The sequence below is a fragment of the Pipra filicauda genome, unplaced genomic scaffold (assembly GCF_003945595.2).
Source record: "Pipra filicauda isolate LSUMZ 115617 unplaced genomic scaffold, ASM394559v2 scaffold11_size5308982_pilon, whole genome shotgun sequence".
NCBI lineage: Eukaryota > Metazoa > Chordata > Aves > Passeriformes > Pipridae > Pipra > Pipra filicauda.
Genome location: NW_024103652.1, coordinates 3,584,132 through 3,611,410, shown reverse-complemented (window position 1 = coordinate 3,611,410; position 27,279 = coordinate 3,584,132). Strand labels below are relative to the sequence as shown.

At 40.0% G+C, this 27,279-nt stretch overlaps 3 protein-coding genes across 3 annotated transcripts in view; all 3 read left to right on the top strand.

Annotated features, from left to right (window-relative positions):
• The window catches only part of SNX6 (sorting nexin 6), a 28,200-nt gene extending 17,666 nt beyond the window's left edge, over positions 1-10,534 (top strand). The window contains exons 11-14 of the mRNA XM_027726800.2: positions 447-533; positions 1,440-1,599; positions 2,564-2,649; positions 8,716-10,534. Coding sequence (XP_027582601.1) covers positions 447-533; positions 1,440-1,599; positions 2,564-2,649; positions 8,716-8,769 — 387 coding nt within the window. The 3' untranslated portion in view covers positions 8,770-10,534. The remainder of the gene's footprint in view (positions 1-446; positions 534-1,439; positions 1,600-2,563; positions 2,650-8,715) is intronic.
• Positions 10,535-10,749: 215 nt separating this feature from the next.
• Positions 10,750-16,384, top strand: LOC113990927 (E2F associated phosphoprotein). Its single transcript, XM_027726802.2, has 6 exons — positions 10,750-10,859; positions 11,346-11,527; positions 12,836-12,934; positions 13,290-13,413; positions 14,198-14,317; positions 15,773-16,384. Exons 1-6 carry the CDS (start codon positions 10,786-10,788, stop codon positions 16,035-16,037), a joined length of 864 nt encoding a protein of 287 aa, XP_027582603.1. The 5' UTR covers positions 10,750-10,785; the 3' UTR covers positions 16,038-16,384.
• Positions 16,385-21,053: 4,669 nt separating this feature from the next.
• Positions 21,054-26,356, top strand: SPTSSA (serine palmitoyltransferase small subunit A). Its single transcript, XM_027726803.2, has 2 exons — positions 21,054-21,291; positions 24,116-26,356. Exons 1-2 carry the CDS (start codon positions 21,189-21,191, stop codon positions 24,217-24,219), a joined length of 207 nt encoding a protein of 68 aa, XP_027582604.1. The 5' UTR covers positions 21,054-21,188; the 3' UTR covers positions 24,220-26,356.
• Positions 26,357-27,279: the final 923 nt, after the last annotated feature.

The window sequence follows — 27,279 nt, the reverse complement described above, 5'->3', positions numbered from 1 at the left end:
GATTTAGTACAAGCAGTTACAAAACTAGTCCGGAAAGGTGCCTTAAAAATTGGTTTTCCTTTGATCTCAGCAACAACATAAAACTTCTTGTGCAACTCTTAATACAAGCTTTTGTTTCTCTGAGGTTTTTCTAGCATATGATCTATATAGTTGATATTGGGGGTAAAATAAAGCTGTGTGTAACATAGAAATCTAGTTGTCAATTACTGCTCACACAGTAGGTTATTGCTTACATTTTAATACAAAATCCTAATACTGCTTCTCCTTTTGCATGTTTTCTGTCAATAATGTCTGATCTTAGTTTTTGAAAAAGACAATCTGTCATGTACTGTATATTTTACATTGAATTTGTATCATACAAGTGAATACCCATGTTTTTAACTTGATGCTTTTACTTACTGTTTTTCTGTTTGGTGGTGGTGTTTTGTTTTGTTCTGTTTTTCCAGAAAATAGAGGCTCGGGTATCTGCTGATGAAGATCTTAAACTTTCTGATCTTCTGAAATATTACCTTAGGGAATCTCAAGCTGCTAAGGTGAATTTATGGGTCTTTGTTCAGTGGCATTGTGTTTCTTTGACATAAAAAAAAGAGAGAAAGTGATAAGGGATGATCTTGAGAAACACACAATATAGACAGGTTAAAATGCCGCCACCTCTAGCCTGTAATTTCTCCCTCAACTGTAAAACCTGTATATCTCTCTTGTATGTAAGGAGTAACAATGCAGTTGCTGACTGTGGGACTGACTGTGGAACTGTGTGAGGCACTTGTCGAGGCCAAATCATGCAGTATAACAAAAAAAAAACAGTCGAAGAGCTGTTTGTGAATTCTTTGTGTGTTTGCAGTGTGTTGTTTGGTGCTTGTAAGTGCAAGCAATGCTACCTTTCTTTAAATATTAAATTGGATACTCCATATGATCTACTAGTGCTGATACGAAAACACATGGGCCAAATTTGATACTCTGTGGCAACAGAAAATTTAATTCTTATTGTCGTTGGATGTAAGATGATGAAATAACATCACAGAGTGAGGAAGCATTGGATGAAAAATATCTCTAGATAAATGATCACAGCAATAACTATTGCGCAGCAAAACGTTACTGATGTTTCTTGGGCCTTCTGTGTATTTAAAATACGTAATCTAAATGTAGTTTGTTTCTAATCTAAGAAGCTGTGAAATTTCCTATAATTTGCCATTTTAGGCTTTTTGGAGTTTTGTCTAAGCCATCTGGTGCTAGCCTCTGTCAAACAAGATGGAGGCCAAACAGTATTATGTTGTGGGCCTTGCAGGATGAACTAAGTGAATGCAAATTATTTAGTAAGAACTGAAATACAGCAAGAAGAAATAAAATTAATTTGATTGTTTTTAATTACTTGGTATATAATGAAATCCTTGGGTAGAGTCTTGTAAACTCTAAACAAACTTTATGGGATTTTTTTATAGGATCTCCTATACAGAAGATCTAGGTCACTAGTGGATTATGAAAATGCTAATAAGGCATTGGATAAAGCAAGAGCAAAAAATAAAGATGTGCTGCAAGCTGAAACTACTCAACAAATATGCTGTCAGAAATTTGAGAAAATTTCTGAATCGGCAAAACAAGGTATTTGGGTGGTCCTTGATCCTATATTACTACTTGAAAATTAACAGATTTTAGGATGCTATTAATAAGAATACGTTTTCATAATGTTTCCTAAGGAAGGCTATTATTTTTTAATCACTATTTACTTATTTTAGAAAGTTCAAATTATACTTTTCTTTGGTTCCTCAAAGCTCCATTAGGCAGAGCTAAGTCTAGGTGCAAACTACTTGTTAACTTTTTTTTTTCATATGCATAAGCAGTGAAACAAAATAGTAAGTGCCAGCAGTAATGGCAGTCAAATCTTTTAAAGTGTTGTTGAAATTCCCCTTTTGGTTTTATGCATTATTCTGTGAGGCACCAGTCTGTCTCATATATGATACTACATTAGAGAAGGGAGAAATAATGAAATGAGATTTCACTGAAACTTACTGTCTTTTTTTAGGTTAATACTTTTGTGAGTTAGTAGTCATCTAACTCATCGTTTGGGGCAGAATTGTTCAAGGTTTAAACACATGTTCTTCTGTTTTTATCATTTAAGGGTTGTTTGAGCCAGTAAATCTGGTTGGTGATTGCTGTAAATGAGACAGTGGAGAATGAGTGATCCTGTTAGCCACAAAGCTATATGAAAAAAGCATGGTGTAGTTCATTCTAGTTTTAGCTTAGTATATTCCCTAAAGACTTTCACATATCAGCCTTGAAAGAACAGTGCAGGTGGAATAAGAGAATTAAATGTTAAAAGCAGTCTGTTTTCAAAAGAGCTTTTTGTCCACAAAAGGCTACCTAGAGGTGAGGAACTGCAATGGTAGTTTGCTTTCATCCAACTGTGTAGCAGTATTTTTGAGCCTGGAATGTGCTGAGATTAAACTTGAGTTTTTTCCTTTTGCTTTCTCTCACCCTTTACCTCTTCCATCCTGAAGGAAAGTCTGTTAACAGCTGAGGCCACTAGCAAGGATACTGTTAATGAGTCCACTTTTATTTTCTTTAGAACTGATAGACTTTAAGACAAGAAGAGTTGCAGCATTCAGGAAAAATCTGGTGGAACTAGCAGAACTGGAATTAAAGCATGCTAAGGTAAGTGTGATCTTTTTTGGCCTATGTTTCAACTCATTTTTCATATTGTATGCTTGATTAACCAAAATGGCTATATTTGTTGTGTGAACACTTCATGTTCAGGAAGGGGCATTTGAATTTAAGCATCATCCAGAAAGGTGAACTTTCTTCAATAATAGAGAAAAAAAAAAAAAGGTGAAATACTTCTGAGAGATTGGTATGCTTGAGGTGCCTTTGGAAAGCTCATCTCTTCAAAGACACTTTTGGCTTCAGTTTTATGCTTCTTTAGCTGTTTGATATTTATAGCTGCAGAGTTTGAAAACCTGCCTATTTTTAAAACCTCATCTTACCATTTTACCATGGGACAGGAAGTGGTTTCTCCTGTTATCCAGATGTTGGGACTTGATGTACAGGATAGGTTAACTATTAAGCATGAGATCACACAGACCTGAACTCAGATCAATATGATTAGTATGCTTTTTGAACCTTTTTGCCTTCAAATTCTAAAGTGTTAACAAGAGAGGAATGTTGCAGATAGCCTTTTCAGGGAAATTAATTTCTGTAGGAAAAAAGCTTTAAGAGGCCTGTAATGTCCTTAAATTTCACAATGTATTTGATTCTTTTAATCCATATAAAAATATGGTTAGCTGCTCTGATTTCATAGACAAGTACAACAGTCCTAGGAGGCAGCTTTCTTTTAAAAATCAGCTCTTTAGCATTTCTCATTCTTATCACAAATCTGAAACTGCACTGGTTATGAAGCTGTGAATTAACTTAAAAGGTATCTGTTGAAAGGACTAGTTACAAGGTGTATTGCTGCTTTACAGTCTTTCAGTAGTGTTGAGGGTGTCATTCTTCATTCTGCTAAACCCTTTGTTTGTAAAACTAATGAAACTAATGTACTGTAAAAAGGGTTGTTTGGGGGACTTTTCTTTTTCTTTTTTTTTTTTTAACCTTTGTAGGTATAAGTTCAGCTTAATGGGATATTTAGCTGGTAAAGCAATCAACAAGATATGGAAAACTTGACTCCTTTTTCAGATGAATAGTGCTTACTTTAAATAGTCCTAACAGTCATTAGTTGCAATAGTTTTTATTGATTTGCCATATCATGCTTTTAATAAGGGAATGAATCCACAGGCTTCTGTCCTGCTTCAGTCACTGACTCTTCATCATCTCTTGTAACTGACCCTTGCTGAAGACCCCACATGCCTTGGAGTGGAATGTTTAAACAGTGTCTCTATCCTCTAAAGTATCCTTAAAGAATCATTTCTATTAACTATAAAAGTCACTATCTTATAGTAATATTCTCTTGAATTTTGACATCTAATAACTGTGGAAGGGAGGGGGAAGATGCTTAATTTATGTAGCTTTCAACTTACTTGATTTGTTGCTTGGTGTCCTCAGTTTACCTGGAAGAGCTTGAAGTTTTTTAGCTGTTGTCCCCACAGCTTGTGTTTAGGACTTAGTTCTTCAGATAGTCTCTGATTTACCTTGTCTTAGTGAATTTACTAAAAAGGAGCATATAAAGCTGTAATAGAAGCTTTGAATTGTAGTTCTGTTTCTGAAGGTGAATTGCTGCTGACCCTTTTCACTTACTTCATCATAGAGCACAACATTCACTAGATAGTTTTGAGTATTTAAAGCTTTACAATATAAAAGGCCATTTTGACTAAGGGTGACAATTCTCAAAATGTTAACAAATATTGCGACCTGTTGAAGGAAAGGATATTTTGTTTCTCATGAGGTTTGAAAGTTCTCTTTTTTTCAAAGCCAGTGTTTCATATTTAAAAAAAGGTAAGCCACTACAGTTTCTTTGTGCCTCTGCACCTACTGGAGGCAGGCATGTGAAGTTTTAGCAACAACGAAATGGCTATTGCTTGGTCAATAGCGCGTGGAGCACACCACTTGCAAACTTTGAAACACGACCTGTTATTCAGGTCTAAGTGTTTTTTTCCAGCAAAAATGTTAAGTGGGGAGGAGGTCTGTGAACAACAGACACCACTGCTGCAGGCTGTTGCTAAAAGTCTGCTGTTGTGGGTTTTCTTTTGCTGTAATGCGTGTGTCCAGACTAGATGTCATGCAGATGCGTCTGTCTCTGAATCAGTCTCTCCATGTATCTTCTGGACTTGGAGCTGCCTGGCACAGAAGACAAGGAGGTGAAATACGATGTAGCTGTGGGTGCTGGAACTCTCAGCCTGAGAGGCTGTCTTTTGGAGGAATTCGGCCATAAGGAAGGCTGCTGCATGACTTACTGTTAAAAGTTATTTGCTCTGTGTGGAAATAAAAACACAAATCCCAATACAGAGGTCGCTGCTCTGAAAAAGTCAGAATGACCAAAGTATTGAGAGAAGGTTCTGAGACATGGCTTGCGTTTTGTGAGCTGTATCTGGCTGTGTAGCTCTAGAAGACTGGATGGCGATAGGGAAATAAACTTTGAGTAAATCAAGGACACTATATATACAAATACTAAGTGAACCCTCACTGCCCAGTTACAGTTATACTACTTCCCTATAAAATACTTCTTTAAATCTGCTGATATCCTCTGATCGTTTCCTGATTGCAAATCAAGACTTCTGAAAAAAGCTAAAAATCAGACTGTGGGTTGAGATTGCTTTAAGTTGATGAAAGTGCAGGCTCTTTCCAGGAAGTATGATGATGCATGACTGTTTCTTTCTTGTATGTTGGCACAATTATATGTGCAGCTGCATAGTAAGACAGAGCTTAACATTGCTCTGGGTTTTTCGAAGATTTACTTTAAGTCTTGTTTTCACAGCATCACTTGTATACACAGATTCGACTGGGAAGGTCTGGCAATAAAAGAGAGCTGCCTTCTTATCAGCAGCATGTACCCTAGATTTACTTAGAATAGCTGCTGAGCTGCAGCTTTAGATTCTCCTTGGTCTCTGACCTGTACTAAACAGATTGATGTTTCTTTTTGTACGGCCATTCCGGCTGATTATCCCCCTCGGTAGTGCTTCTGTTTTGCTGGTGCTGTGTTTCTTCATGACTTCATGCAGCTGAAGCTAATTTGAGATCTGATTAAGCGTTTGGCCATTTTAATGCAAAAGCTGCATTTGGTGTACTATTCAGTATTTTAAACAGTTGGATTTTGCAGTGTTCCTGTGTTGGACTTCATGTCCAAGAAGGGAGGTTTGATAGCTGGTGAAACTGTTAAGGTTATAATCATATACTTAGAGCATTTGTAGCCTTGGCTGTAGTTTTAGAGTCTTTTGACATATGAATTGTAACTAAGATAGCCACTCCCTTCAAATAAAAACAAATAAAAAACTAGAAACGTATTTTCCCCACAAATATTAATATATCTGCTCTTGCCTCTCTGTTTTTTTTTTTTTTAAATAATTTCTTGTGTTACTAGCAACAAAAGTCTGTTTGGAACTGACAGAAGGAAGTAAGCAAAATGCAGTGCTAAGGGATTTGATGAAATGTTTTGTCAGTAATTCTTTCTTTCCTGAAAAGGATGTTTCTGTCACTGTGGTTTTGCCAGTAATTTTAATATCTACAACTTAGGAGTCTGAGCTCACAAGAAACACTTTTCTGAATTTATCTGAATGTATAGGACTTTCTTGAGCTGTGCTTATATAGGTCAAGTGTGTCAGATATTGCAGTCAGAAAGAGTAATGCCCTTGATCTATTATAATTTAAATAAGGTGGTTCTTTTCAACTTTGTAAATTTGATCAAATGAAAATTAATTATATGTCTGTTTGGAAAATTTTAGTAGTCTGGCTGACTGACTTTGGAAATGACTGATGTGTAAAGGACGTTTTCATGGTTTCACCTTGGCTGGCAACTAGAAATCAGAGGAGTAAAAGTGAGAAAACTTGTGGGTTGAGATAAAGACAGTTTGAGAGGGAAAGCAAAAGCCGCACAAACAAGCAAAGGAAAACAAGAAATTAATTGAGTGCTTCGCATGGGCGGGCAGATGTTCAGCCATCTCCAGGAGAGCAGGGCTCCATCGTGCGTAGTGATTACTTGGGAAGACAACACTCTGAATGCCCCCAGTCTTCTTCTTTCCCCCACTTTATCTACTCAGCACAGTGTCATATGTTATGGAATATCCCTTTGGTCACTTGGAGTCATCTGTCCCGACTTGTCTCCTCCCAGCTCCCATGCACCCCTAGCCACCTTTCCAGCATGGCTGTATGAGAAGCAGAAAAGGCTGAGTAAGAGCTGCTTGGCAATAATATCATCATCTCAATATTATCAACATTGTTTTCAGCACAAATCCAAAACACATCCCCATATTAGCCACTGTGAAGGCAATTAACGCCCCCCCAGTAAAAACGACAACAGATGTATTGGTACTGTCTATTTAGATTGCTACACAATGGCCTGTAAATTGCCAATATACTTCATGCTGCTGTAAGAACATGGCCAAAAGACTCCTGTCACACTTTTGTTACCTGTAACATGTGCGGTTCACAAGTATACTTTGGACTGAAGTATTCCTTTTCATTCATTAGTTCATTACAGTCAATAATCAGCTTTTCAGTAACAGAGACCTTAGTTTATGAATTCTGTACACCACAAAGATGGGCCACGAAGTCCCCATGTATCTTCCTTATATAGAACTTGTTCATATCACAGAATTACAAGCCTTCTAAGAAATAGCTTGTGATGCTCCTTTGCCAATATAGCCATAAAAAGACAAGAAAACTGTTGAAGCTGTAACTGAAATTGCTGCCTTCTGGGATAAGACTGAGAAGGATTCAGTAGGCATAACTGGGAATCTTCTGCTTTGAAGCCTTTAAATCAGTTAATTGCTTAATCTGGATTATAAAACCCTTAATGGGGGATAGAATTATGATTTCTTACCTTTTTGGGATGAAGGATGTGTCCTTCTGCTTATCTACCACAGGTCATTTGGAATGCTTTTAACTGAAAAAGTAATTACAAATTCTTTAGTACTTCTGTGGACTGTTTATGAGGGGCATGCAAATCACAGCTACTCACATGTTTTTGTCTGTCTGAAGTTTTCTTTACATGTTTCTTTTTGGATCTAACATTTTTGATAGAAGTAAGCAGCTTTTCTCATGTTCATAACTGGGCATTCAGAAAACTGTGTGTTCTGCATTTTATCTGAATCTGACAGGAATTACTCTTAACACTGTCAACAGCCTGACATTTTTTTCTTACACAGAGATTTCAGATTTGGGAACAAATCTAGTCCAGCTATTTCATAGTGAATAGCTAGTAGTTTAAAATGATCTAAGTGTGAATGAATGCACAGAACAGTGTGAATATTGTGAATACCGTGTTGTTTTGGTGGTTTTTTTTCTGCAAAGTAAATCCTGGCTTGTCAATCATATTTGGTTCAATTCACAAAGGTGTCGGTTCTGTAAATTCATTCAGATACCTGAAAATCAGTCTGTTTATGGTATAATCAGAATGCTTTAAATAAGATTAAAAACTGTGTTTGGAAAGAAGGGCAGAGCTTGGTTTAGAGTTAAGCTGAGGTAATGTTCTGATAGTCACTTCTGTAGCTCCAGATGTTATTGCTGAACTCAACTTTGATGGCTAAATCACCTGGCTAAGCTGGCAAATCAGTCTGCTGTCTTTCAAACAAGGCCTGTCCTTGAACAGAGCTGTGAGCTGGGATGGCTGCTATAAGCAAGGAAATCCTGAATGCTATGAATTGTTTAATACTTGTTGATAAATCCAGTTCTGAGTGTAATATATGCATACTTACGCTTTGGGAATCATATTCTAGTCACAGACTAATGGTACTTGCTATATAAAAATTTAAAACTTTGCAACTATGAACTTCATTCCTGAGAGTGCTGTGCAGTTAATAGTTTTTGTGACTAGACCAGATCTTGAGGAGAAAACCTGAAAATGGTACTAAGTGCTTATTTTTGAATCTCAAGTTGGCTCCATTTAGTTCCATGACACAATATTCCTACATTCAAAAAACTCTTTTAGGATAAAAGTTTCCTACACAAGTATTTTTCCATATGCTTAAAACTTGTCTGTTCTGCTTTAGTGCTGGTATTGCTATTTAAAAAACATCTGTCACAAGCATAAAAGAAAGAAGAGAAATGTGGTGATATTTTTCTTTATTTTTACAGGGTAACTTACAGCTTCTGCAGAGCTGTCTGGCAGTGTTAAACGGTGACACATAAGCTACCGTCCGTCCTCCCACTAACAAGGGCTGCCCTCCTCTGGATTTTGTTTTCATAACTTTAAATAGGCATTTACAGTTCCCCGGAGAAAACATTTGACAAAGTGCACATAAGCAAGCTTCTTCTTTCAAAAGAATTAGAACAAACACCTGAAAGTAGCTCCAGACTATATGAACAGTATACTTGTTATACATACATATTCATGTTTATTTAATCATTATATGCTTTCATTGTTCAGAGAACAAATGCTCGGGTTTTGTGAAAATAGCCAATGTAATCATATTCATGTTATGAATACTATGATACAGCTGCAATCTTATTTACCTTTGTAAGTAATTTCTGAAGTTCACCATTCGAAACACATTGTTCAAATGGCCTAAATATTACCATTAGATATTTCAATATTGTTACTATAATGACATTGTATACACTGTCTTAGTTTTTTTCCATGTACTGATATCAAAATACTTATCTTTTTTTCAATTGTGAACATTTCTTAGAAATTTTGGAGAATTTTGTGTAACCTTTATAACTATGATTTAAAAAGAAAAGCAGATGCATTAGTATGTTTGCCTTAACTTGTAGACTAATCCAATTATTGTAAAATAAACCATGAAATCAATGATTTTTCTAAAATTATGCAGACATTGTATCATCTGTAAACTTTATATTTTCTAGTAAATTAGATTTTTTTTTTTTCTCTACTCATCACGTAAAAACCATTGACTAAGTACTGGATTGGTCTGACACTACTCGCCCGGTACTTTTTCACTTGCATTCTCAGGTTTTATCTCTTTGTCTGTGTCTTTCCTATCCAGTGTACTTAAATTGTTTCGAGCTTGGTGGCTGACTCTGCAATTTCTTTGGCAGAAATACTTTATAGAGAACTTCTTGGGGGTTTCTTTCCAGAAAAGTGAAGTAGTAGTGGAAGGGAGTTCAGAAAGTGCATAAAATATCTATGAAAGGTAATACTGCCCCACTGTGATAGAGATAAAAAGATTTGCTTCAGAAAAAAAAGTGAAGGCATCCCCTATGAAGGAATGTGTGAAAAAGATCTCATTCTGCTAACTGAACTTAGAACTATGAAGCCAGTTTTAATAGTTGTATTGATTTGTGTCTCTTACTTGAACCACAGATTTTTTCCAAGAGGTGCTGTTCTGTTGTGTAGTTTCAAGATGTTGTAAAATTAGGCTTTACTTGATGAATTGCTCTTCACAGTGGGATTGTTGCTTTATATGGGTTTGTAGGCCTTCAGTGGAGCAGCAGAATTTTGGGTGAATGGTATATTTGGAAGTGCAGATCAGTGTAAGTCAATGTCTCTGTGGTTACAGATGCCCTGTACCAGAGGTGAAAGATTTGTTTTGTTTTGTTTTTTTTCTCAAATAGGGTGAATTGCACAGTGTAGTATACTTATCCTGCTGCCTTGCACATCAGAACATTGCAGAGGAGTTTGCATTGTGTGTTGATTCGTGTACGCATCACCTCAGGCTTCGATGGCCATTGCCCAATGGCTCTTGGCAACTCGCCTAGTCCAGAGTATTCCCACCAATGCCTATTGCACTAATACTGTGCTGTTCATCTTCCAAATATAACAGGTATAATTCCTAAGGAACTCATCTATAAATAGACTATAAGGGACAAAGATGACAATGTATATACAGTTACCAAAATTGTAAATATTTTAAGTAGGTTGTGGGAACAGTTTTTAGGTTAGTTTTTGCTGTTCAGTGTTACTAGCTCATTAAACTTTTTTCAATCCTCTTGGTATTGGGTGTGTCTCTTAAAACCCTAATCCCGGCTCGGTAACGCCGGAGCAAAGCGCTTAAAACGTGACCCGAAGACTTGCAACTCCAAGGAGCAAAGGGAAAAGACCGGCGGGGCCGCCCAGGATCCGCGGGGCCGGGCCGAGGCGGCGGGGGCGGGGCCGGGGCCGGGCGGGCTCGGCCGCCGGAAGCTGCGGGGCCGCGCGGAAGGGGCGGGGCCGGGCCTGGCAGCGGGATTGTGGCGGATGCCGCCATGAGCCGCCTGCGGGAGGAGGACGATCCGTACGTGGTGGAGGAGCCCAGCGATGATGAGCGTGCTCTCAGCAGGTGCGGGCGAGCCCGGGGTGCCTGGAACTGCGGGCCGCGGGGTGGCTCGGGCCGGCGGCAGGGGCCCCGCTCTCGCCTGGCGTCTCCGGGCCCGGGCACTGGGCCAGGCCGCGCCTTGTGCGCCGGGGCTACCCCCGGCCCTGGGCCGCTCGCGGGGTGCAGGAGGATCGGCCTCGCAACAGCCGCGGGATTTCCTTCCCTGGAACCGGCGTATTCACGTTTCTGACCGCACCGATGGCGGTGTGTTAAAACGGCCCCTGCGCGGAGCGGGAGCTGCAGGGACACAGTCGGCTGAAGCTCCTTTGCGTTTAAACCAGAGTTTTAATATCACCAAGCTAATAAAGTCTTTTAATAAGTACGTTTTCCATAAAGATATGAGTAAATGTTTCCTAGTGAACCCACACAATTCAGGTGTTTGTTCTCCAAGTCACTGTGTCCGTGTTTTAAACTGTAACAATTAGGTGTGTAACGCTTAAATGTTTGTAGCTCAGAGGATGAGGTGGATGTGCTCCTACACGGCACTCCTGACCAGAAGCGGAAGCTGATACGAGAGTGCCTGACTGGGGAGAGCGAGTCTTCCAGTGATGATGAGTTCCAAAAGGAGATGGAAGCAGAACTGAACACCACCATGAAGACTATGGAAGGCAAATGGAAATCACCAGAAATGGGTAAATCATGCTTAACAGCTGCTTGCATATAAAAATCATGAGTTAAGTGAAGTTAATGTAGTATTCTCATGGCTAGGGAGGCTGTGTATGCAGTGGTAGTTGAGTTTTTTGAAGCCAAGGGAAAAGTCTTAAAATGGCTGATGGTGCCTGTGGAAATGATCACAAGGTGCTGTTTCAGTGAATGCTTTTTTTTTTTTTTTTCATTTTTTTAAGACTTCAGTTTTGGTGGTTTTGAACTTCTGATTACTTGCTTTAGTATGATTTCTTTCTGTTAGGTCAGACTCCTTTTTTCCAATATCTCTTTAAGTTCTTTCATGCGTGTTTAGAAGTCTCTTGAGCAGGTTGCAGTCTCTTGCACTTTATCTAGTGGTTCCGGATGGCTGTCAAGCTTTGGAGGCCTTTCTTGAAGAAAGGAATAGCATCTGGTATATTGAATCGGTTGGGGGAAACAGGAAAAATATTAATCGCTTCCTCCCTTACCCGCTCATAATTGTTGCAGCAAATAGTAAAACTGTATTGAAGATACCCGTGTTCTGGAATTTGTATATTATGGGTGCAAGAGATGGATGCTTTGGCATTTGACTAGCGTATATTTTTACTTATTACAAAACAACTTGCAAAGTGTTCTTAATGTCCTGGTGAATCAATGTAGTAGTCACATCAGTCTGGGGACTTCACTCTGCATTCAACGCGTTTATTAGTTTTATTTATGTTAGTGGCCAAATATGATTTTGTTCAGTTAAGAATATATAGCAATATTTACACCACCACATCCATACAGCACAGGATAGGAGTTTTGGTGCAGACAGGCCATGATGCATGTGTTTGGCAGTTTATCTAGGTCTTTTGTGAACTTCTGTGGCCCTGAAATTTTGGGGGACTTTTTTAGTGAATTTTATTGTAATCAAAGTTTGTGAAACAGTGTGCTACACCTATATTTCTTTCACATGACTAAAGATTTGTGGAGTGTCTTGTGTGCATTACATAGGACAGAGATAGGCATATTTGTTGTGGTGCTCTCTGTGCCTAAAGGGAGTGTACCTTGGGAGAAACCTTCCTTTAAACCTTCCTGAGGTTCATCTCAGAGGGAAGGAGTAGCTTTGCAGCTTTCACCTGCAAGTGAAATAACACAAGTGATGTGGATGATCAGGATATGGGAATAAATTGGGAGAGCTGTTACTTAACACACCCAGAGAGAGCAGAGCACTCTGGATAGAGTAACGAAAGTGAAGGTTTGTTCTGGGCTGTGTACTTGATGTCCTTTTGTTGGCGTGTTCCTGCCATTTCTTTCTCTAATTGCACCCACAGGTACTTCGTCAAGTACTGGGCAGACTGGACCTGCCACCACTTCAAAATACTATGATGATATTTACTTTGATTCTGATTCAGAGGATGAAGATAAAACAGGTAAATGACAGAGGAGAGAGGAGGGCATCTTTATGGTACTTCTCACTCTCAGACCCTGTAGAATTCTCTTGGGGGAGTCAAGAGGCTGTTCCTGAAGGAAGCCTTTTAGGGGGAATTACCAGCCTATATAATCTCAGTGTAGTTCCTGCAACTTGATGATTTATCCCAGTGTATGTAAGGTGTGTTAATGCTTTGGGGCTATCTATTTGGAGGAGAGATGAGCTAGACCTTTAAGTTTCAGTTTAAATTTATTGTGAGGATGGAAAAGGAAAATTGAAAAAATATTTTGATAATTTAAGTAGAGAATTATCATATGCCTGATGGATGTAACACATCCTTGCACAAATCTTTCCAGATACACACGATGTCCGGAAAAACAGAAAACATCAGCAACGTCGGATTCTTTCCAATGATGAACTGCTATATGACCCAGAGGAAGACAGTAGAGACCAAGAGTGGGTAGACTCACAGAGGAGAGGGTAAGAGACCATCCTTGGCTGCTTAATATCAACTGAGAATTTTAAATGAAAATGGTGAATGTAGAGAAAAAGCCAATGCTGTCAAGTCCATGCAGCGAAACTGTTTTTTATTTCTAACTTACAGCATATGAAATTTAGAAGCCCATAAAATGTTTAATGTGTATGTAATGGAAGTTGAGTAAAACTGCACAAAACTTGCAATTTTTAAAATCAAGATTTCCGACTTCTGTAAGCCAGTTTTGTCTGTAGATCTCATCTAAAGAACCATGCTGTGAGTTAAAAGTTGTAAGATAATTTGGTTGTTAATTAATATCTATTCCTACTAAATACTGTGTTTCTAGTTTTGGAAATTTTTGGAAATTTTTGGAAACTTTGAAGCCACAAAATGTTCAGATTAAATAAGAACAGCACAAATCTGCTTTACTGAGGGTTTTTTGAAGGGTAAAGTAGAAAAATGGTTGTTGCAGCTGAAGTAAAATTCTCCATGTATATCTTTTGAATAAGATAATATTAATGTATGTTGCCTGCAGAGACTGCACTTGAGATACCTTCTTTGTCAGAGGAGAGGGTTATCAGGCACAAATTCTCATGCCAATGTATTTGTCTCCCCAAATGAAAATTATCTATACAAAGTAAATGAAAAGATACTGGTATGTGCTTTCCCCGTGCTTTATTTATGGTGTATTTTAATGTAAAAAAGGTTTGACAGTTGACTTGATATGACCAACAGCAAGGGCCTGTAATTAATTTTTTGTCTCTCCTTCCTCCTTTCTTGCATTGGTAGGTACCGTAACCAAAGAAGAGCTCCACAACGGCAGCAGGCAAAACCTGCACCTGTCCCCAATAGTGATGCTGTTTTGAATTGCCCTGCTTGCATGACAACATTATGCCTGGACTGCCAGAGGTAACTAGTGAACAATAAGGGTCTTTTTGTAATGTCTTTTTTCAGTCAGGAGTATTTTTATTGTATTCAGTTTGATCAACGGATTTTATCAATTCTGTCTTGCAAAGTTCTGTCTTCGCTAATAAAGAGAAGGCAGGTAGGTGTGAATCAGGTTTAGAGTTGGATGCTGGTTTGTAAGAATGATGATCATTTTAACCTACAATGGGGAGATGTGGAAGAATAAGGTAGAACTTTACCAAAGTGGAAAAGGTAAACTTTAAAAAAAAAATAATAATTGTGGACTAAGCAGGTAGTTCAGGCAGATAGGGGTTTTTTTAGGTATATATCTGTACCTATTTGCTTGATATTCAGAGGCATGAAACTATTACAGGTTATTTTTGTGTAAAAGAGCCTTGTTAAAGGAGGATTAAGCAAAATCAAGATAGTGAATTCTTACTTGGTTTGAGTCTTAACAGTTGTGGTTTTCAGTTACATTTAAAAGTGCCAGGAAAGGATTTACATGAGAATCCATACTGTGTTTGCTGCTCTCCAGTATCTTCATCGCAAATCTAGTTAGTGCTGCCTACCCTATGCTAAGGAGAGGACTCTTGAACTGAGAGTAACAGGAGAAAAAAATCTTGTGAAATGAGGAATAAGCTACTTATTATTTACTGAGTATTTTTTATGATTGAAGATGAAATTCCACAGCAGCCTTAAATCATCTACTGGGTACTGTTTTCCTCTGTCTGCTTTGCTGGCACTGGTACTTCCTGACCCTGTTCTATAATTAAGTATTTCAGTTTGCTAAGCTGACAGAAAACTCTCAGTTTTTATTGCCAAACTGGTCTTTCCTCGGTTTAATCAACTGAAATAGCTCAGCACAACATTATACAAGTAGTAAAGCTAGCAGAAGTCAAGGTAGGACTTCTGCAGCCACTGTAATGTCGGTTTAAGCTGCTGCAAAACTGCACCCTAGGGACATTGTGTTAAATTGAACAAAAGCCCTGAGTTTTGCTACATACTCCAGATATACAGTTGTTAAGACTGATGACAGCTGAAAATGCATTTTATGTTTTATTATAGACTTGCTTTTTCTAGTGTGATGTCTTAATGCTTGTTATTTATAAATAAGGAATTGCAGACGTGCAAGACATTTTAGGATGTCAGTGCCAGTAGCTGAGTCATTTGCACTCCTGATCTTTTGCCTATTGCCAGCTATATGTAGCAATGCATAATTCTGCAGTACCAGTACCATTGTACTCCAGGCTGGTTATTTCAGCAACAGCCAGCATTTTTTTAAAAAATGCCTTAAAAACATAACAGGTGGCTGCAATTCTATGATTTTATTATTTTTGTAGTTGTGACTTCTGTTTATAGAATGTCATACTTATTTGGCTTTCACCTCTTTGTCATAGTACTTCGTATCTTTAATCCCATTTTCAGTGATGGTAACAGATTTTCTCCCCTTCTCCATAGACATGAATCTTACAAAACACAGTACAGAGCAATGTTTGTGATGAACTGCGTTGTTAACAAAGAGGAAATACTGAAATACAGAAAGAAGGTAAAGAGCAGAAGTAAGAAAATGAAGCACAGCAAAGAAACTAGCTCTGTACAATCAAATCAAGAAGAGGAGGAAGTATATCATCCAGTATTATGTACTGAATGCTCAACTGAAGTGGCAGTAATGGATAAAGATGAAGTTTTTCACTTCTTCAATGTTCTAGCCAGCCACTCCTAATGTGCAAATGCAGGGGGGAAAATTACTGCACTGTTTTAAGAATGTGGGAAGTGTCAGAAATGCAGGCATGTTAGCCTTTTTTAAACTGTGGTCTTGTAAATGTGCATTTTCATCAGAGAACTTTGTAATGGTTGGACTTTTGCAAACTTTAGGAAAGGAATACAGTTAACTGTGTGCATTTGAGAGCAATATTCTTTTTTACCGTCAGGTGGTTGCATCATTGGGGATTTAAAATTTTGTAAATATCATGTAAAATCTGTATATGATGATCATTCCCTGTATATATACTATCCATTATCTGAGTATGTATTAGAACTGCTCCTTGGAATAAATACTGGTTCTCTGTAGCTGCACGGATCATGTTTATGGCACGGGATAAACAACTCTAAGTCAGCATGTTGGGTGTCCTTAGGCTTGTGTTCTTGGTAGATTTGCACACAGGTAGGTTTGTGTTGTGGTTTAACCTCAGCTGGCACCTAAGCCACACAACTGCTTGATCACTTCCCCCCTCCCTCAGTGGGGAGGAAAATTTGGAAAAAAAGGTAAACCTCATGGGTTGAGATAAGAACAATTTAATAGCTGAAACCAAATATGATTATGATGATGATAATAGTAAGGGGAGGGAGAGAGAAAGTAAGCGATGTACTACTGCGTGGCCAGCTTTTGGTAGTGGTGATGGCTTCTGTGAGAAGCTGCTAGAAAATTCCTCCATATCTGACAGCCAGTGCCAGCTGTCCAGGATGGACCCACTGCTGGTCAAGGTTGGGCCAGTCAGAAATGGTGGTAATGCCTCTGTGATAACATATTTAAGAAAGAAAAAAAGTTACTGCACAGAAATAGTTGTGGCCAGAGAAGAGCAGAGTGAGAATATGTGAGAGGAACAACTCTGCAGACACCAAGGTCAGTGGAGGAGGAGGGGGAGGAGGTCTCCAGGCGCTGGAGCTGAGGTTCTGCAGCCCATGGTGAAGCAGCTGTCCCCCTGCAGCCCATGGAGGTCCACAGGGGTGCAAAGATGCAGCTGCAGCCCGTGGAGGAGCCCACGTCAGAGCAGGTGCCCAAAGGAGACTGTGACCCCATGGGAGGCCCATGCTGGAGCAGGGTCCTGGCAGGGACCTGTGGACCCATGGAAAGAGGAGCCCGCGCTGGAGCAGGTTTCCTGGAAGGACTTGTCACCCTCTGTGAGACCCATGCTGGAGCAGCTTGTGCCTGAAGGACTGCACCCTGTGGAAAAGTGACCCATGTTGCAGAAGTCTGTGGAGAACTGTTGCTTATGAGATGGACTCATATTGGAGAAGTTTGTGAAGGACTGTCTCCTGTGGGAGGGACCCCACACTGGAACAGGGAAAGGACTCTTCTCCCTGAACAGTGGCAGGAATGTGTGATGAACTGACTGTAACCCCCATTCCCCATCTCTCTGCAGCACTGGGTGGGAGGAGGTAGAGCCTAGGAAGGAGGGAGGGGTGGGGGGAAGGTTTTTTTAAGATCTAATTTACTTCTCATTATCCTGCTCTGATTTTATTAGTAATAAATTCAGTTAATATCTCCCAAGTTCAGTCTGTTTTGCCCATGACAGCGATGAGTGATCGCTCCTGATCCTTATCTCAACTCATGGATCTTTCCCTATGTTTTCTCTCCTGTCCACTTGCAGAGGTGAGTGATAGAGCGGCTTTGGTGGGTGCCTGGCATCCGGTCAGGGTCAGCCCACCCACAACACAACTCTCCTCCACCTGCTGACTGATACCCAGCTTGTCCCTGAGCAGCAGTCGCCCCCCTTCCATGTAACTCCCCCAGTTTATATACGGAGCCATGACATTCCATTGTACGGAATATTCCTTTGGCCAGTTTGGTCAGCTGTCCTGGCCATGCTCCCTCCCAGCTTTTTGTGTAGCTCTTCACTGGCAGAGCATGAAACACTGAAAAGTCCTTGACTTAGGATAAGTACCACTTAGCAACAACCAAAACATCAGAGTGTTCGTGAGAACATTTTTCTCATACTAAATCCACGCTACTGAGAAGACTATGAACTCTGTCCCAGCCAAAACCAGGACACTTTGTTAAAGAAGGAATTGTCACCGTATTTGGATTTTTCATTCATTAAGATCTCAAAAAGTTGAAACTTCCATTTATATAGAGTGGAAAATGAGCTTATATGGAGTTTGCTGGCATGGATTGTTCTGCAATGGATCATTTAAATCAGCATATTAATGTCTAATAATACAGCTGAGTGTTCTACATATAAATATGTATATGAAGAAACTACTGAACTTTATTGTCCTTTTCCTTATGATGACACATTTTAAGAAGAAATTTATGATCGGATGTATGAGCATAGAGCTAATTTGCATGCTTTTTCTGTTTCTTTAGTACATTTACATCTTCTTTATGGAAGCATAAAGAGCTTCTGCTACTTGATATTTATGAAGCCACTGCATAGTTAACAACGGATCCTTCCCTTTCTTCTTCCAGGTGTATGCCTTAGAGGTGAACTCTTGTTTTTTATAGTAAATCTCCTCTCTATAGCCTGATATGTTTTTAAGTTTACTTTGAACAATGGTCTGAAAAAAAATCTCATCTTTGTGCTTTTTGTTGTAATAGTACCAGGAATAATTTGTTATATGTGCTTTGAGAAATTGTCAGAAATATTTGAACTTAGGAGGCAAGAACCTGAAGAACATACTTCTTTTGTGCCTTAGATTATAATAAAATCTTGTGACTCTTTGGTTACCTTTTGTAGTCCCTGGTGTAGTATTTTACTAATGTACACACACTCGTTCTTCACTGTTGATGAGATTAGGAAGAAATAAACATGTTGGTTCTTCTGTCAGGATTACATGAGAAAAACATTGAATTACTATTTTCAAGTCAGCAGAAACTTATCTTCTGCTTGATGAAGTACAGAACTGTTGATGCAGCTGCTGAACACTTAATTGGTTGGCCAGTATGATGTGCCTTCCTCTGCATGTGCAACCTACAAATAAAATGGAGCCATGCAGGTTCTGAGGTTTGGGATATGCCTGAAACAAGATCTCAATCTCAGCTTTGCTACCTACTAGTCAGACTCCTTAGTAGAGTGTCCGACTTGCAGTATTAGATAGCTGTGGGATCATTTAAAGTGAGAGAAATTGTTACTGTGTGCCATGAGCCAGGAGGTGCATAAGGAAAATTTTGAATGTACGAAGAACTGTTGGTAGAAGTATGGAGGAACAGATGTGATACAGAGCATATGGTCTGTGCTTTCAGGCATGCTGGCCTCGATGTAGCTCTCTTCATGTTCCAGGTGAAGCATGAAGGCTCTCTAGGTTAAGGGTCTTGGCACTGACCTGCTGGAAACATGAGCACGTGGGAATGTAGTTCAAGGGCTCAAGAATTGATGTGGGTGGTATCAGGATTATTACTAAGTGATGACAGTCCCTAAGCAGGGGTAAAACGGAGCTGGTGAAGGAGGGGAAAATCTATACATAGGAATATTGTCCATTTTCTGAAGGGGCTAACTAGCAAAAAAACCTCTCATGAATATGCACCACAAAAAAGTGTAAGGGGCCACCCACCTGGGGTGTTAGGGCAGATGCAGTGGGGGATTTTGAAGACAGCACACCTCTAGATATTACCTTTCCTCTTATCCCAGGTCCTTTCTTGCTGCTGCGGTTTGTTTGCCTTACCACTTGAATTGCAGAGCTCCTTGTTAGGAATCATAGGAGCAGACAGGACTGGGACTTGTTTGCTCCATGTTGATAATGCTCTTGCAGCTTAGAATGGGAATAATGCTTTACTTGTGCTGAATACCCCACTTGTCCTTGAACTTTGGACATGTTTATACAGAAAGGCGCCTTTCATGATTACCACTGCCTTTTCAAGCAGCTACACCAACACAGGGCTCCTCCAGCAGCAATTGCAACAAGCAGTGGCAGTCTTGGGTAGGGGCAACAGCTCCTGTAGGCAGTTGTGTGGGGGTATTAACTGTGTGAGTGCTCTCATTTCTACTTGTCTTTTAATAAATCTGCAAACTGTGTCTAAATGTCTTCTGGGTGAATTAAATCCCTTTTCAGATTCCTGCCACATGAAATAGTACAGTCTTAAGTTCTGTCTGCCAGCTGCTCTTCTTTTTCACAGTAATCTCCTGGTCCTGTAGTTTTATTTTGCAGCTGTGTAAATAACTCATATGTGCATCCTCCTGTGGTTGTATTTCCTTGTTTTTCATTGTACAAACAGCACCGGTAGCGGTGGGGTGGCTGCAGGAACAGAATCACTGCTCAGTGACATAATTGCAAATTGATTTACCAAGCAGAGTGAGTATAGTGGATCGACTTCAGTTTCTAATCAGCGGCTACGGTGTGCACACTTGGCAAATGAGGTCCTGGCTGGTGACCTGGACCTGCTGCCTGGTGGTTGCAATGCATGCTCTGCTTAGTTAAGGTGCCTGATGATTGTGTACATCCCTTTCCAGCTGGCTTTCAACTCGTGCCTTCCAGAGTGGCAGTATAAACTGCCAAGAGCCTTCCTAATCATGTAGTCCCAAACTGTTATCTGGGAATTTCTTATTAGTCTTAGGCAAATTAGCAGTCAGGGCAGGGGTGTCCCACACCCTCTGGTTTCTGGTTCCAAGTGCCTTAGGGAAGTGAAAAGCTAGCAAGTGTCACAGTAAACAGTTGATCTATCACCTCTTTCTTTTTTCTATTCATACGGATCAATGTCATCACAGTTGGCCGATCTTAAGGTCGCATTTATCCGAGCCATGTTTTTGGGTGGGCTTTACCGTCTGACAACGAAACCGAAGGCCTGTGCAGAGCATTTTTAACATGCCTCCCGTGGGCCTTGCCGAGCACCGGCTTCGGGTCTGCCGCGATTCCCAGATCAAATTTGAACAGGAGGTGTGACTCGGGCTGGCAGGTTACCAGCTTCAGGGCCAGCCGCGTAATGTAATGAGATTGGGCCCGATGTGGGCGTTCCTCGGGGAGGGCCGAGGTACCGGTGTGCGGGGGGTGCCCCAGACGTTCTGTCGGGTGTGGGATCACCGGCACCGCCCCGACACAGGCCGCGGCCTCTCCGTGTCGGCGGGCGCGGGGCGGGGCCGGGGGAGGGCTGTCCCGGCTGCACCGCCCCGGCTGCGCTCGGCCTGGGCCCGGCGCGGTGCCGCTGGCGGCGGGGAGCGCCATGGCGCTGGTGTCGGCGCTGAAGCAGATGTCGTGGCTGTACTACCAGTACCTGCTGGTCACCGCGCTCTACATGCTGGAGCCCTGGGAACGCACCGTTTTCAGTATCCTTCTGGCGGAGTGTGTGTGTGCGCGGCGCTGGGGGCTGCCCACCGCCCCCGCTCTGCCCGGCGGCGGCTCTGGGGCTGCCCCGAGGCGGCCGGGCGGGTGTGGCGGCTCCGCCGGGCCGGCGGGCGCGGTGCCGGGGTTGCGCCTCGGCCGTGGCCATGCTGAGGGCGCTGCCCCGGCGGGGCTTGCTGGGCGTGGAGGAGAGTCGGGTCGGGCCGGGCCGGGAGGGGAGCGGCGCGGGGCCGGGGGCAGCCGGCCTGAGGCGCCGAGCGCGGCCGGAGCACGCAGTGGGCAGAGGAGCGGCAGCCTCCGCTTGGAACCGAGCCTTGTCCCCTCCTCACAGGCAGGGGTTCAGCTCCTCTCCCTCCCAAACTAATATGTTGCCCGATCTGGGAATAATCCTCATTCAGCTGTTTCGCATCCCGTGTCCGGGCGTCTGGCGACCTAGTTCGTTTCTCCTCCAGCACAAGTTTATATCTCTAGAGTTATGGCAGTTCCGGCTTTTGTACTGAAATCCCGAGCTTTTTTGTTAAGGTGTCTTTAGTGTTTTCTGTTGTATTTTTGCCTAGAGGAAAGTAAATGTGCACGCTGCAAAACCTTGCAAGCCTAGGTTTTCATGGTGCTTTGTCTTGTGGCTTTTCTTACATGGGTATTTAATCCTCGAATTGTTAAGTTTGTCTCTTTTGGAGTGGAAGAACTTGATAGATGCTCATGTAAAGGCATCTGTATCAAGACTATTTACAGGTTTTCTTCTTTACCTGGTCTTTTTTTAGCAGTAGTATATTTTCTCAAGTATTGTTATGGCGTTGCAAGTATTTCTCTCTGAAGCGTGGCTGTTTTGATCTTGACTTAAAACGATATTTCAGTGTGAATGACCCTGAGCCATCTCCAGTTAACGCTGAGGCAAAGAGAAATGAATGAAAACATTAACAAAGAGAAGGGTGTAAGTAGTAGTGAGAAGGTGCTTTTACTGACATACTGCTCAGTTCTGTAAAGAAACTCACTTTTGTTATGTAAGAGTGGTTGCCCAAGTTACAGTGGTGTGATCAGACATTTATTTTTTTCCTGTGTCAAGTCAGTAGAAATGGAGATTATAAAAACTTACTACTTTTCTAGTAGACTTACCATGCACAATTCTTTAGCTAGGGGTTCTTACCTTCAAAATGTATTCCTTGCTAACTAACCTTTCTCCTTTTGTGCCATTTATGTTTCACTGAGGAAACTTAATTTTTGTTTTCCCTGCAATTATATTAGTCGTGAGTATTTTTTTCCTTTTTAACTTAAGTGAAAGTGTATGCATATTTACTTTCATAAAATGCTCATATTGTAATTACCACATAACTGACAAATGTAATGAGTGGCACAAGTATCGCTTGTGATCTCAGATCAGCAAAATTTTTTTTTGTCCTTAGACCGGACTCTTTGGCCGTGGGTGAGCCATGTCTGCCAGGTGGTGTACGGCTGCAGCGCAGACACAACGGCCTTGGGAGCTAATGGTGTGTGGCTCTGCTGCGTGTCACACTGCTGCTTGTGCTCCAGCATCGGAGGAGAGCGCTGATACGGAAATGTGGATTTATGTGTTGACCTTCATTTTAGTATCTCTTACTGTCTTCCGGGACTATAAATACACTAAGCAGCTAGTATGCTCTAATAAGCACAGCTAATACCTCTGCTCTGCCATAGGGAAGTCAGTCATAGAGCGTTTGTTACGCTTGTGTGTGGTGACTTGATTTCACGAAGATGCAGAGCATGCACAGCTCCTCTGGTTTCACCTGCGGAAACTGAGTACTGCTGTCTGGGGTTATCACGCTTGTTAATCTCCAGTGCTTTTTATAGTGCTTTGGTCTAAGTTTACTGAATCTCTGCAGGTAGTTGGATGAAATCAACAGATTTTTATTAATTTCCATTATTTTTGAATTTCTGAAACCTTAAGCTTTCAGTGGTGTAATCTTTCAGTAATCTGATGTCTTTAGATAAAGCTTCAAGAGCCCTAGAGCTTGACAAAAGTCCAGTTGTACATATACTTATAAGCTATTGTCTCACTTCTGTTAGGCATGCAGCTAATAAAGTGGTCATCTTAAGATTTTTTAGATAATAGCTTCACGTAAAGTTTGTTTTGCAGTGTGATCTGCTATAGTAAAGTACTACTGATGGAGAAACGGACCAAATATTGTAGTGACTTAGAGCCCTAGAGGACATTGGAAGCTAGAAATGGATGTGAAGTTTCGTGACTATTATGCTAACAGTACAACTTTCACACCAGATGTGTTTTGTGCATCGTAAATTGAATTTCTTAGGTCATTCTATTCCAGGAAGTTGAGATCAGCATCTAATGCTGTCTGCTTAAAAATGAGGTCATCCACAAATAAGAATGGTAGTATTCAGTACAGCTATCATATTATTGTGGTTTTGTTTTGTTTTGGATTTTTGTGATGGTTGACTTTTTTCTGCTTGGCTGGATGGGGCTGGCTTCTGCAGAATTGCTCAACACCTAGGAAGATGCATGTAAAAACCTGTGTCTTCTAAGTGCCCATTTTTTGTTCTCCATCATGCTTCCTGTGCTCTGGCCTGTCCTCTTGTGTATGTGACAAGGCAGTGGATAACTTGCAAGGCATCCTTTGCAATTCAGCTAATTGCTTCTACCGGTGTTCTGGTTTTGGGTATTCAGTAGGTTCTTCCTATAGCTGTAATTTCTGAATGCAGTTGACCTTGTCTGATTGAAAAAGATAACATTATAAGATAGTAACCGGTAAAGTTTTAATGCTATAGTTTGTGATGTACTTCCTATTTCAAATGCTTTTTTCCTCAACTGTAATTCAGATTCCATGCTAGTTTCCATTGTTGGAATGGCACTCTACACAGGCTATGTGTTCATGCCTCAGCACATCATGGCAATATTGCACTACTTCGAAATTGTGCAGTGATGAAGAACCTATCTTCAAGAAGTAACTGGGCTTTGAAATCTGTTCTACAAAGAAGAATGAACCTCTTAGTTTTACCAAGATTTCTACCAATGTCCAAAAGACACGCTTATGACTCTGAAGACTAGGAAATGAGATATGTAGAGCAGGGACATGAGATGTGAGATGTCCCCTATGTTGTGTTCATTCCTTTTAATTTTACAAGATATGCTAGTTTTGTCTACTTTAACATTGTGATTGTACTTTGATATCAGTATTTTCTTAACTTTGTGACAGTTTCGATATTGCACTGTGAATGCTTTTCTTAATTGTAATTTTGAGTAAATCTTAATTGCCTTCTATTTTTAATCTGAAAGTCATCTTATTAAATGGGGCTTAAAGCTTTTGCTATTGTATGGTATGTATTTGCTTGGAGATTTCTATTAATGCGTTTTGTAAGAAAATACATCTAGATTCATATTAGAGACATGGATATATTCGTCTAACGCTATTTACAGAAGTTAGTTTGTATGACCGAACTCAGGTGTACTGTTTGCTGTCCAAACTTTGTTCAAACATATATTTGTGCATATCACCTAAATTTGGAATTGGCCATTATTTCAATCTTCTGTATTCTACCTGTTGGAGAAGACTGGGGGAGATGAGGCACTGAAGCGGAGTGAAGACTGCATTTGTTACGTTTCAAGTAGTGTTGTAGTTCTCGGCTTTATCTAGTGGGGGAAAATGGACTTTACTGGCATAGGCCCACATAAGGCTTTGGGTTAGCATTTTAAATCAACCCTGTTTTTCTAGCTGCCAATTCAATTGTAATTTTACAGGATACTTTATTATGTTCCAATGATTATGGTTTCTGCTAATTTTCACTCAGCAGTGTAACTATGTCTAGGTTTTAAAGGGGTTTTCTATTGCTGCTAGTATTCCAAACATGTTTTCGCTACAAACGACCAAAACACAAGGGTTTCAATGGACTTGAGTTACAACTACAGCAATAAGTAGCTGAATACTTGGCTGAAGTCCTGTCTTTTTTTTTAATAGGGATTTTTTTCAGTTTTGTATTCTGAAATGTAAGATGGTGACAACTTTCTTAAGTGGACAATTTTTTGTTGTTGTTGTTGTTTAAAAAATAAAGGTTTAAAAGCAGAGTTTTGATGCAAAACTTTCTTAGAGAAGTTAATATGTTTCTGAATGCTGCTTGCTTTTCTCAGAACTTTCCAAAAGGGGAACAGTGATACTTGACCAAAGTACTGTGATTTTAATGGCCCAGTAATAATATGTACTGCTATATCTTTTATGCAACTTCTGTTGAAATCAGAAATTATAGATGTACCTATAGAAATACTTGCCTTTTAGGTTTCTTTAATTTTCTCAAAATTTTTCTTATGAGAAAAGAGTGTTTTTCTCCTTTATTTAAAAACTTCATGTGTATTCGATTAAAAACCCTGTTGTTTTGGAAGCTATAAACAGTGAGCCTTAAACTTCTTAGGTGAACCTGAGCTTTCCTAAGTTGGTAGGAGTCTCCCTCTAAATTAGTGCTTTCACTTATTAGTAACTGGCTATCAAAACTTGGGTAGGTTTTTGGGGTGGTGTTTTTTTGTTATTGTTTGTGGTGCTTTTTTGTGGTTTTATTTAACTGTATCCAGAGTTGTGAGTGTTTTAAGCATATATGGAGTTAATGATAAGTTAACATACTCTTTTTGAAGTAACATAGTATAAATCTGATCTCTCTGAGGACTAAGTTGATGCTGTGATATTTCTTTGCAAACTACTACCATGATTGATAGCCCCTTTCTCAGCAGTAGATGTATTATTTGTATGAGGGGAAAAAGCCTTTCTGTGTGGTGGCATTAGAAATGTTAAGCATGATTTTTAATTGTTAAAGGTTTTATAAAAAAGCATTGATATACGGACTTTTGTTAACTGTCTGCTTTTTGTTGAGAATCACTTTCCAATCATTTGCGTTATGTTGGCTTGGGCGATATACTTGAATTCAATTTCTAATTTGAGTACAGTCTTTTTCAGCATTTCTTTTAGTATAAATCAAGAATCTCATAGTCCTGGACTGTTCTTTTTAGATTCTGGATACTTCGCTAAAGATGGAATAATTTAATTAATAAAATGCAAAGTGTTATTAGAGTTTGAATTTCTAGAAGAATGTTTCTGCAGTGTCTCCTTTTCTTAAGGTTGATGTAGTGAAGAGATGGTTCAAGTGGTGATAATTATGAAGCAGAGTAAGTTTTCTTTTTTTAAAGTAAGGGTATCGGTAGGGATTTAATTAATCATTACATTTGAATAATAAATGAATCATACGACTAACAAATTGTTTTCCCCAGTCTGTTTTATTGTCATATTAGCTGGGGGATCATGTCTTCTGTGATAGAGCCATAAGCTTTTTCTGTGCAAGCTGGAGGTCAAAGGCAGTTTAAATACCTTTTGGAGGCAGCTGGTCAATTTTACTTTTGTTTTTTGATAACAGTTAAGCCATTAGTAATTTAGATAAAGTTGAAAAAAAACAATTGTGAGAAATGAGAAAAAAAATCACCTGAGAAACCTGCAAGTTTATGTTAGTCTTTTAATAGCAATAGCTCTCGTGGTTTAGACCAAGTAATTAGAAATAAGCATTTAAAAATGCATTAAGTGTGTCATAACAGACACAGTTATCATAACTGATAATTCCAGCTACGTGGGCCAGCCCCCCTGCGGCAGGCAGACTCTATGCCAGGGCACCCCGCCCGTGCAGGGTGTCTTGCTGTGCTGGCAGCCCTGGGTCTCCCAGAGCTGGCTCTGCAGAGGCTCCTTGGCTGCCTCCAGGGCTGGGTACTGTAGAATAACTCATTAAAAACCTTTGCAGAAGGAGCTGCCGTAACCAAAACAGGCATAGTATTGCAGGAAGTCAGGGTGGAGCCAGAAACAGATCCAGGACCTGTGGGTATGTATGGCTTGAAATAGTTATATCTTTTAAAATAAATATATGCACAGACACTGTTTTTTTCTTTTATATGTATATAGATATACATAAACTGTTTATTTCTTATCGAAAGTTATTACATAGCAATTAGTTTGGAG